General features: G+C 43.4%; 1 protein-coding gene across 1 annotated transcript; it reads left to right on the top strand.

Moving 5' to 3' along the window:
* The first annotated feature begins 4,487 nt into the window (after positions 1–4,487).
* Positions 4,488–8,845, top strand: LOC146393049 (uncharacterized). Its single transcript, XM_084925524.1, has 3 exons — positions 4,488–5,545; positions 5,623–5,789; positions 7,532–8,845. Exons 1-3 carry the CDS (start codon positions 5,537–5,539, stop codon positions 8,259–8,261), a joined length of 906 nt encoding a protein of 301 aa, XP_084781650.1. The 5' UTR covers positions 4,488–5,536; the 3' UTR covers positions 8,262–8,845.
* The last annotated feature ends 2,895 nt before the right edge of the window (positions 8,846–11,740 follow it).

The following is an 11,740-nucleotide window of genomic DNA, read 5'->3' as shown; positions in this document are numbered from 1 at the left end:
AAAGCGATACATAGCAACACAGGTAAGAGACACAATACAAGTTAAAAACAGGAAAATTTTAAAAACTAAAAGCCATAGAATTAAGACATGTAAGATAGGATAGGGTGAACAAATGTGTCTTCAACTTCTTCCACAGAAACTGGGCACGAAAAGAAAAAGCACGCTCTCCAGTTGTCTTTTTTCTGGCTCTAGGAACTTTTAGAAGGCCAGAGTCCTGAGATCGGAGAGCACGGGATGGAACATAAAGGTGTAAAAGGTCAGAGAGGTATGAAGGTGCCAATCTGTTTAAAGCCTTGTAGGTGAGCAGCAGGACCTTAAAATCTGCTTGAACCTGACAAGGTAGCCAATGCAGAGATCTAAGAACAGGGGTAATGTGCTCAAATTTCCCAGTTCTTGTTAAAATGCTAGCAGCTGCATTTTGCACCATCTGTAGACCTCTAAAACTTTTCTTTGGTAGCCCAGAAAGAAGAGCATTGCAATAATCAATACGGGAAGACACAAATGCATGGACAAGAACCTCTGCAGTGTCGCTTGATTCTGGCTATGTTCCTCAAATGATAAAAGGCGGTCTTTGTTATCTCTTTTACATGAGACTTGAAGGAGAGCACCATGTCGAACCACACGCCCAAGTTTTTTACCTTGTTCCTGCAATTTATGGCACTGTCATCAATTTTCAAGATTAAATTTTGGAACAAGTGCTGAAATTTGTGTGGCCCAATGACCATCAACTCTGTCTTATCTGGATTTAGGAGCACGAAATTATCCGATAACCAGCCCTTAATTGCAGATAAACAACATTCTAGTTTAGGGACTTCAGCACAATTTCCAATGGTTAAAGGAGCATAAAGCTGCAGGTCATCAGCGTAACAATGAAAGGTTACATTAAAAGAATGTAAAAGAACACCAAGAGGCAGCAGGTACATAGAAAACTGCAATGGTCCAAGTACGGAGCCCTGAGGGACCCCATGCCTCACTGCACAGGTCTCGGAGAGATCATTTTTAAAACTAACAGTCTGAGACCTCTCAAACAGGTGAGATCTCAGCCATGATAAAACATTTCCTGTAATTCCAATAAAATGTCCAAGCCTATCCAATAAAATGCAGTGATCCACAGTGTCAAACGCAGCACTTAGATCCAGCAGTGATAAAACCGAAGTGCAATCGTTGTCTGCATTTACCAGCAGATCATTTACCACTTTGACTAAAGCTGTTTCTGTGGAGTGATTTGGTCTAAAATCAGACTGAAATGGCTCAAACAGATTGCTTGTTGACAAATGCTCAGTGAGCTGCTTAAAAACCACTTTTTCAAAGACTTTAGATAAAAAAGACAGACGTGAGATGGGTCTATAGTTTGTGACCATGTCAACATCCAGTCCAGAGGTGGGTAGTAACGAGTTACATTTACTCCGTTACATTTACTTGGGTACGTTTTTGAAAAAAAAAAGTACTTTTAAAGTACCTTTTTTGCTTTTACTTGAGTACATTTGTGAAGAAGAAACGGTACTTTTACTCCGCTACATTTGCAAAATTTGACTCGTTACTTAAAAAAAAAAAAATTTGTTTAACACATTAGATAACGTGCCGCCAGTGGAGTTTCAGGTAACTTTTTTACCAATCAGATGTGGCCATGCAGTCACATGACCAGTTTGAAACTGTGGCGGGCAGAGCGGCCCAAGCGTTTCAAAGTAGCGACACACGGAAAGAAGAAACATGAAAAATAGCAGAGTCTACGCTAGAGCTGAAGAGGATGAACATCCTTGGCCTCACATACAAAGAATGTTTCTCTTAAAAGCAGCACAAAAGAACAGCTATGTCTTCAGTGTCGGTGTCTTCAGTGAGAGCCAAAACAACAACTTTTCAGCGTGAAACAACTCAGCTCGTGTAACCTGAGGAAACGGTAAGTTTTCTCTAAATATCTTTTAGCTGTGGTTAGCTGGATGTCAGTCTTATGTTACAGCAGCTGTGTCAAGCTCGAGCTGCGAGTCATATTTTGGGCGCTACATTGTAGTGAGATAAGTTTGTGGGTGTTTTGTGCAGCTTCAGCTGTCCTGTTAACTGCTCGCTGGTTAGCTAGCGTGAGCTATAAGCTAACAGCTAGCCTGGTTAATGACGCTAGAGTTCCACGCACATGTAAACAGCTCGTCTCTACTGCTTTAACTGTTAAAACAGAAGCAATACTGCGGCTTACAGGGTTTATTATGTGAAACAGCAGCTTGTTTAGTTTAAACAGTCTGCGTTAAGCTGGGCAAACACTGTGCGATTTTTTTCAGTCGCGTTATTCAGCTCCTGCTCAAACTGTACAATTAAATCGCAGGGATTAGAAGTTCATAGGTCACGATGCAGGTCTCACACTATACGGCCTGATGCTCTGATGCGACCTGGGTGCTCAAACTGTGCGTCCATAACATGAAGCTTATCATACAAAATCTGTCCCTCGCTCTCCCTCTTTGTATCTTTCACTCACTCACTCACTCACTCACTCACTCACACAGACACACACACCATCAACTTTTCTAAATTACTAATGGAAAACATTGACCAGGCAGCTGTGATTGAGCAGCAATGTCCATCCAACTCTTTTTATGGTTGTTGTAGTCGTGATAATTTTGTGAGGCCACATTGAAAAGCCTTGGATATGGAAGCGTAGAGCTGCCTCATGTTAGTACAATATAATATCACGTTCATACAATATAAATATTATATTGTTCAAATGTGAAAGGTATATTGCACGAACATGAAAAGTATATTGTTAGAACAATAAACTTTTCACGTTATAACGTGATATAGCTTTATTTTTCTTTTGCCTGGGTGGCAGCTCTATGCTTACGTACTCGGATGAGCTTGCCTCATCCTACAAGTTGTGCCTCCATCTCTTGTGTCCAGATCAGACGCTGCACTGCTGTGCTGCTCCACCTTTTCACTTTGATTTCTGTGTTTGTGTGTGTGCAGTGTGAGAGGCTGCGTTGAGGGGTGACAGGATTTCAAACAGGTTTGATTATCATGCGACCATACGATTGATGATTGGGAGCTGGTCGTGAGGTGTTAACTGCTTTTAGTTACCCCATGTATACGACACGATGCACACACGATTAAGGCAAAACTCGGGCCGATCCCCAAAACGGTTGCGCGACTGAAAAATCGGCTCAAAATGGGCCAAAAATCACACAGTGTATGGCCAGCTTTTGGAGGCTAGCTCCAAACAAACATCTGCAGCTTGGCAGTGTATACAGCACTATAATGACCAGACCTAATTCTTTTGAAAACCTTACATCTTTCCACAGGTCTCCACTTCATCAGACATCACCTAGACACAGAGCTGGATGAGGCCAGCACAAACAGCGGCCTATTTGACGAAGATGATGGATCCATGGGGTCAGGAAAGCCAGAAGCAGAGGAACTGGAGAGGTACCTATCATGTCCATTCACTGGAGGTGTGGATCTATTGCATGGCTTTCCTCACATCAAGAAGCTGTTGATCAAAACCAATACAGCTCTTCCTGCATCTGGAGCTTGTGAAGGACTTCTTAGTCATGCAGGACTCCTGTTCACTGCTAAACAGTTACAGATTCACAGAAAGAACCTTGAGAGCAAACTGCTGCTGAAGCTTAACCATCACCTCACTGAGTGAAGAAATGGCACATTTTTGCTAAATATGCAGAAATAGATGCACACCCATACAACTTATGGTAAACTGAGCTGCCTTGTATGAACATATGTTGAAGTTGCCTCGTTCTGTTTTCTCTGAGGCTGCTGTGCCATTTGGAGCAAAAATGAATATAAAGTTTACAGCATATCTTGTCACTGGAAATTGTTTGCACTGTTTATATATTTATATTATTTACTGTAGGTATTGGTGAAAAAAGCTTTATGTTGTGAAAAACTGAAATCTGGAAATTAGAATTGTTGTGCCTTATTTTGTTGATGTTTTTACATATATTCCTGTTGAAAATAGTAAAATTTGTATATTTATTTATTTTTGTTTGTCTGATAACATTTATTTAATAAATAAATCGGACATTTCAAACAGTTACTCACTACTTGAGTAGTCTTTTTGCCAAGTACTTTTTTACTCTTACTTGAGTAACTTTTTTGATGACTACTTTTCACTTTTACTTGAGTAATAATATTTTAAAGTAATGCTACTCTTACTTGAGTACAATTTTTGGATACTCAACCCACCTCTGATCCAGTCCAGGCTTTTTCAAGATCGGCACTACCACAGCTGATTTAAAACATTCAGGGAAGACTCCGGTCGTCAATGAAGTATTTAAAAGAAACAGAATGTAAGGTCCTAATGCTGACCACAGTTCCTTTATAGCCCAGGCTGGTAGAGGATCCAAAGAACAGGTTGTACATCGAGCTGCTTTTACAACCTTAGTTAATCCAGACAGAGAAATAACCTTGAAGTCACAGAACAGTTTATCAGCACCAGCAGGCAAAGCAGCCGAGTAGTCTAATGAACAACTTGAGGAGGGAGTAATATGATTTCTAAGTGTTTCAGCCCTGTCTCTGAAAAACGTAAGAAAGTAACGCAGTAACGCAGCGTGCTTACGGGAAAGTAACAGTAATCTAATTACTTTTTTTGCAATAGTAATCCCTTACTTTACTCGTTACTCGATAAAACTAATCGGATTACAGTAACATGTTACTGCCCATCTCTGGTACTTCTGGTACTAGAAGCAGAAAGTTAGCGGCCATCCAGGTCTTTATGTCTTTAAGACATTCCTGCAGTTTAACTCATTGGTGTGTGTTATCTGGCTTCATGGACAGATAGAGCTGGGTGTCATCTGCATAGCAGTGTAAATGTATGCTATGTCTTCTAATGATGCTGCCTAAGGGAAGCATGTATAATGTAAACAGAATTGGTCCTAGCACTGAACCCTGTGGAACTCCATAATTAACCTCAGTGTGTGAAGAGGACTCTCCATTTACATGCACAAACTGGAGTCTATTAGATAGATATGATACAAACCACTGCAGCACAGTACCTGTAATACCTACAGCATGTTCTAATCGCTCTAATAGGATATTATGGTCGACAGTATCGAACGCTGCACTGAGGTCTAGCAGGACAAGCACAGAGATGAGTCCACTGTCAGAGGCCATAAGAAGATCATTTGTAACCTTCATAGGGATGGGTATCGAAACCCGGTTCTTGTTGAGAACCGGTTCCCACTGTTTCAATTCCTTGGAATTGTTTGCCATTTTTGCAAACGATTCCCTTATCAATTCCAGTCGCTCCGAATGATGTCACCACATTGCGGAGCGTCGCTTACCTGGCAGGAAACATGGCGCCTAAGCGGCTCAAATGCTCAAAAGTTTGGTTATACTTTACGAGAACGGATGACAACAGGGCAACTTGCTATACTTGAAAAGTAGATATTTCATTTAAGGGAGGAAACACTACGAATATGCAAAAGCATTTGCTCACAAAACACACGATGAACTTAAATGAATGTCGTGTTTTTAATTCTGCTCCGGACTCGTGAATCTCAACCCGGCAGCAGCGGTAACGTTTGCACGTCCTCTCCCGTTAATGCGGCAGGTAAATAATCAACAACAGTGCATATTATGTTAGCGCGATCTGCCTTATTACAAAACCTGCCATTACTGTGCATTTAGGTGACCATGATGAGAGAGACAGACAGAGTCTGGCTCAGATGCTGGCAGTTCTCGCTGCAGTCTACCGGTAGCGTCTCCTTTCAGGCCAGGATAGACGAATGTCACCGAGCAGTGACTAAGTTTGTGGTCAAAGGCTTGCACCCATTTGCCACAGCAGATGATTTTCGGTAAGTGAATGTGTTTAATTGTAGGCAGGGACATTACTGGATATTCTTGTGTAATTGCTACAGAATAATTTATGTTATACTTTGTTATTGCTACAGAAGAATATTTATTTTATTATTTTACATTTACAATTTTTTTCCTGGGGACCCTGTGACACCCCATTGAAGAGCCGTAGGCTGGATCTCTTAAGATCTCACTGTTGGGTTTGTAAGGCCATGTTACTCCTAAATTTCTATCTTGTTCAAAGAGAAGATATAAAACAAAGTTCTAAGCTGATCGACCTTAGTGTTCTCCTTTTTAAAAAAAAGAATCGATAAGAGAATCAATAAAGAATCGAATCGTTAAACAGAATCGAAAATGGAATCGGAATCATGAAAATCTTATCAATACCCATCCCTGCACCTTCAGTAAAGCTGTTTCTGTGCTGTGATGAGCTCTGAAACCTGACTGAAACTCTTCAAATAAGTCATTCCTCTGCAGATGATCTGTTAGCTGTTTGACAACTACTCTTTCAAGGATGTTTGATATGAAAGGAAGGTTGGAGATTGGCCTATAATTAGCTAAGACTGCTGGGTCTAGAGATGCTTTTTGAGTAAAGGTTTAACTACAGCCAGCTTGAAGGCCTGTGGTACATAGCCGATTATTAGAGATAGGTTGATCATATTTAAGATCGAAGAATTAATTAATGGCAGGACTTCTTTGAGCAGTTTTGTAGGAATGGGGTCTAAAAGACACGTTGAATGTTTGGAGGAAGTAATTATTGAAGTTAACTCAGAAAGATCAATTGGAGAAAAAGAGTCTAACTTAACATCAATGGTACTAAGAGTAGCTGTAGATAATATTACATCTGTGGGATGATTACTGGTAATTTTTTCTCTAATGATAAAAATTTTATTTGTGAAGAAGTTCATGAAGTCATTACTAGTTAACGTTAAAGGGATGGTTGGCTCGACAGAGCTCTGACTGTTTGTCAGCCTGGCTACAGAGCTGAAGAGAAACCTGGGGTTGTTCTGATTTTCTTCAATCAGTGACGAATAGTAAGATGTTCTGGCTTTGCGGAGGGCTTTCTTATAAAGCAACAAACTATTTCTCCAGGCTAAATGATCATCCTCTAAATTTGTGACACGCCATTTCCTCTCCAGCTTACGAGTCATCTGCTTTAGGCTACGTGTTTGAGAATTATACCACGGAGTCAGGTACTTCTGATTTGAGGCCTTAGTTTTCACCGGAGCTACAGTATCCAGAGTCGTCCGTAGTGAGGAGGTAAAATTATTAACAAGATGATCGACCTCTGTTGGAGTAGCGTTCAGGTAGCTGCTCTGCTCTGTGTTGGTACAGGGCATTGAAGATGATAACAGTGGGTGGATTATATTCTTAAACTTAGTTACAGCGCTTTCAGAAAGACATCTACTGTGATAAAGTCTACTCTCCACCGCTGTGTAATCAATTATTGTAAATGTAAATGTTATCAGGAAATGATCAGACAGGAGAGGGTTTTCAGGAAACACTGTTAAATGTTCAGTTTCTATGCCATATGTTAAAACAAGATCTAGAGTGTGATTAAAGTGGTGGGTGGGTTCTTTTACATTTTGAGAGAAGCCAATTCAAGATGGCGCTGGAGTGACGGCAGCCTTTCCAAGTAGCTCTGCAACACCGAACTTGTTTCTTAACTTTCAACTGTTTTAGACTAGTCTTTCAAACTTTTTTTTAACTTCCTTTAGTCACTTTACTTTCTACCTCTTAGATATACTATGGATAACGCACTTTTTAAAACTTCTGGAACCAGCTCCTTCATCTACTCAAGAGCGGAGCTGCTGGCACTTAACACAAAGGCACAGACCGGCATCAGACACAATATCCCGGCCGAGCTAAAGAGGAGCTACAGAGGCTGCAAGGCTGGAGCGAGGAAAGCGGATCACCGGAGGCGATTCAAACCATCAATCCTGACAGTGATCATGGGCAACGTGAACTTGTTACAGAATAAGATTGATGAACTGTGTGCTCTGAACAACCACCGACTCTACCGTGAGTGCAGTTTGTTTATCTTCATGGAGACGTGGCTAACCGAGCTAACGCCGCAGGCTAACGTAGACCTATGCGGTTTCACATCCGTGAGAGCCGATAGGGACACACAGGCCAGCGGAAAAAGCAGAGGTGGGGGACTCATTGTCTACGTTAACAACAGATATTGTAACCCTGGACACGTCTCCGTTAAAGTATCTGTATGTCATTCGGACCTGGAGCTGCTAGCTGTTAGCTTGCGGCTATATTATCTACCTCGGGAGTTTAGTCATGTGATCTGTGTGTGTGTGTTTACATCCCTCCGAGGGCTGACTCAACAGCTGCCTGTGAGAAAATACACACAGTCACAGCAAGACTTCAGACACAACACCCCGAGGCTTTCATTATTATATCTGGAGACTTTAATCATGCCACACTGGATTCTACTCTGGCTGCTTTTCACCAGTTTGTGAATTGTCCCACAAGGAGCAACAGGACAATTGACCTACTGTATGCCAATGTGAGAGATGTATACAGAGCCACCCCCCTCCCCCCACTAGGGAAGTCAGACCACAACCTGGTTTACCTACAGCCACAATACACACCCCTCGTCCAAAGGCAGCCTTTCACAACACGCTCCATCAGGAGATGGACCCCAGAAAAGGAGGATGCTCTGAGGGACTGTTATGACACCACAGACTGGGATGTGCTCCTGAGCCCACATGGTGAGGACATAGAGGGGGCGACACACTGTCTGACGGACTACCTCAACTTTTGTGTGGACACAGTCGCCCCTGCTAAGACAGTACGGTGTTATCCTAATAACAAACTGTGGGTAACACAGGAAGTCAAAGCTGTCCTCAACATGAAGAAGAAGGCTTTCAGGAGTAAAGTGAAGGAGGAGATGAAAGCAGCACAGCAGGAGGTGAAACGCTGCCTGAGGGAAGCAAAGGACACCTACAGGAGGAAGGTGGAGCAGAAGTTGGAGAGGAACAATATGAGGGAGGTCTGGAATGGTGTGAAAACCATCACAGGCCACAACACCAAGAACAGCACAGTGGGGGGGGGGGGGGGGGGGGGGGGGGGGGGGGGCTGTGGAGAAGGCAAACGAACTCAACAAATTCTTCAACAGGTTTGACCAGCCCACAACCCCCCCACCCTCACCCTCACCTTTACTACAGAGCCCTCTCCCTACTCTCCTACCTCCCTTGCTTCCCCCCCTCCCTGACACTATGACATCTCCCCCCTCCTCCTTCTCCAACCCCTCTCTAAACAGCACGACAGCCTCTCTCCCCCCCTTCCAATCATCTCCCAGTGTCACAGTGGATCAGGTCAGGAGACAACTGAGGAAGCTTCGCCCCAGAAAGGCAGCAGGCCCAGACAAGGTGTGTCCTAGGATGCTAAAGGCGTGTGCTGCTGAACTTGGGGAGCCGCTACAACGAGTCTTCAACCTCAGTCTGCGACTGGGGAGAGTGCCCGCCCTATGGAAGACATCCTGCATCGTCCCGGTCCCCAAAAAGAACCGGCCCAATGAGCTGAATGACTTCCGACCGGTGGCACTGACGTCACATCTTATGAAGACTCTAGAGCGGCTCTTCCTTAACCTCCTCCGACCACAGGTACAACATGCCCAGGACCCACTACAGTTCGCCTACAAGGCAGATGTCGGTGTGGAGGATGCCATCCTGTACCTCCTACACAGAGCCCACTCACACCTGGACAAGGGAAAAGGCACGGTCAGGATCCTGTTTCTTGACTTTTCCAGTGCCTTTAATACAATCCGGCCCTGTCTGCTCCAGGAGAAACTAAACAGGATGCAGGTGGACCCCTGCCTGGTCGCTTGGATCTCCGACTACCTCACCGACAGGCCACAGTATGTCAGGCTGAAGGACATCACGTCGGACACTGTGGTCAGCAGCACAGGAGCACCACAGGGAACTGTGCTGTCCCCTCTTCTCTTCACCCTGTATACCTCTGACTTCTGCTACAACTCTGAATTATGCCACATTCAGAAGTTTGCAGACGACACAGCCATCATGGGGTGTATCTGGGATGATCAGGAAGAGGAGTACAGGAGCCTGGTGAGGAACTTTGTCACATGGAGTCACACAAACCACCTGCAACTCAACACTTCAAAGACCAAGGAACTGGTTGTGGATTTCGGGAGGTCCAGACCAGGTCCACTGCCAGTTCAGATAGAGGGAGAGGAGGTGGAGGTGGTCAACACATACAAGTACCTCGGGCTGTGGGTGGACAACAAACTGGACTGGTCATGCAACACGCAGAACCTGTATAAAAAAGGCCAAAGCCGACTGTACTTCCTCAGGAGGCTGAGGTCTTTCAACATCTGCAGGAAGCTCCTGAGGATGTTTTACCAGTCAGTGGTCGCAGGAGTCCTTTTCTATGCTGTGGTGTGCTGGGGGAGCAGCACAGCAAAGAAGGACTCATCCAGGCTGGAGAAACTGATCAGGAAGGCTGGCTCTGTGGTCGGCATGAAGCTGGACACTCTGGTGACAGTGGCAGAGAAAAGGACACTAAAGAAACTGATGGACATTATGAACAATGCCGGGCATCCTCTGCACACGGTCGTAAACAATCAGAGGAGCCTATTCAGCGACAGGCTGCTTCTCCCCAAGTCAAAAACCAACAGACTTAAAAACTCCTTTGTCCCACACGCCATCAGACTGTTTAACTCCTCACTGGAGGGGAGAGGGAGGGGAGACAGGAGGACAAGGGAGGGCGGGAACAACTGAGCTGTAGGTGCTTTTCTACACTGTGCAATATTTGCAATATTTGTTTTTTGTTTTGTCTTTTTTCTTATATTTGACTGTGCAATAATCACTGTGCAATATACTCACTCAAATGAGCAATCCTATTTATCCATATTGTATATTCTGTATCTATATATGTGTATATGTGTATATATGGTGTATTTATGCTTATATCCTTACTCTCATTCCCCTTAATGTATCTGTAACATGCAACTTCTTTCGGTGCTTTGCTACTGGAAACTGAATTTCCCGGAGGAACCCACCCGAGGGATTAATAAAGTTTCATCTAATCTAATCTAATCTAATTGAGTCTAATAACAGATTAAATGCCATGTTGAGGCTGTCATTTTTAGCATCTACATGGATGTTAAAATCACCCACAATAATTATTTTATCTGAGCTGAGAACTAAATCAGATAAAAAGTCTGAGAAATCAGACAGAAACTCTGTGTAAGGCCCAGGTGGACGATAGACGATAACAAGTAAGACTGGTTTCTGAGTTTTACAGCTGGGGTGGACGAGGCTAAGCATCAGGCTTTCAAATGAATTAAAAGTCTGTCTGGGTCTTTGGTTGATTAATCAAAAGTACAGAGCAGGCAGGAAGGCAGGAAGTACAAACAAGGAAACTTTAATTTTCCAAATAAAAACAGGAAACACAAAAAATATCCCAAAATATTCCCCCAGTACAATACAATATTAGTCATGACTGATTTCTCCTTCTGCTGTGGGGTAAAGTGATTTTATTAAAAAACATTTGTTTCCTGGATGCTGAAGATGGTGAAAGGTGGTGAAGCTCATTAGGACCTCCGCATGTATGTGAGCGCTTCCTGTTTCTGTGATCGCTCCATGAAGCAGCTCATTGTAAACTCTCCCCAGTACAGAATCGGAGGCAGGACCACGAGACAAAGTCAATTAATGACACATACACCACAGATTTGTAACCCCCCCCTCCCCGTACCACTCATATCTGCCCTGTTATAGTTCCACATGGCAGGCAGCCCAATTCCACAAATGCATTTCCATGAGGAGCTACTAGATACAGGATTTGGCACCGGCTTAGGAGCCAAAAGTAAGAGGATGGAGGGGAAAGAGATGTATTAAATGATTATAATGACTGATGATATTACCTATTTCTGCAAAAAATGACTTCAATAGTGTAATGGTCAAATGGCGGGTAAGGA

Source organism: Perissodus microlepis, chromosome 1, assembly GCF_051167445.1.
Source record: "Perissodus microlepis isolate ML-2025 ecotype Zambia chromosome 1, ASM5116744v1, whole genome shotgun sequence".
NCBI classification, from domain to species: domain Eukaryota; kingdom Metazoa; phylum Chordata; class Actinopteri; order Cichliformes; family Cichlidae; genus Perissodus; species Perissodus microlepis.
The sequence above is the reverse complement of the archived record's forward strand: the minus strand, read 5'-3'. Positions and strand labels throughout refer to the sequence as shown.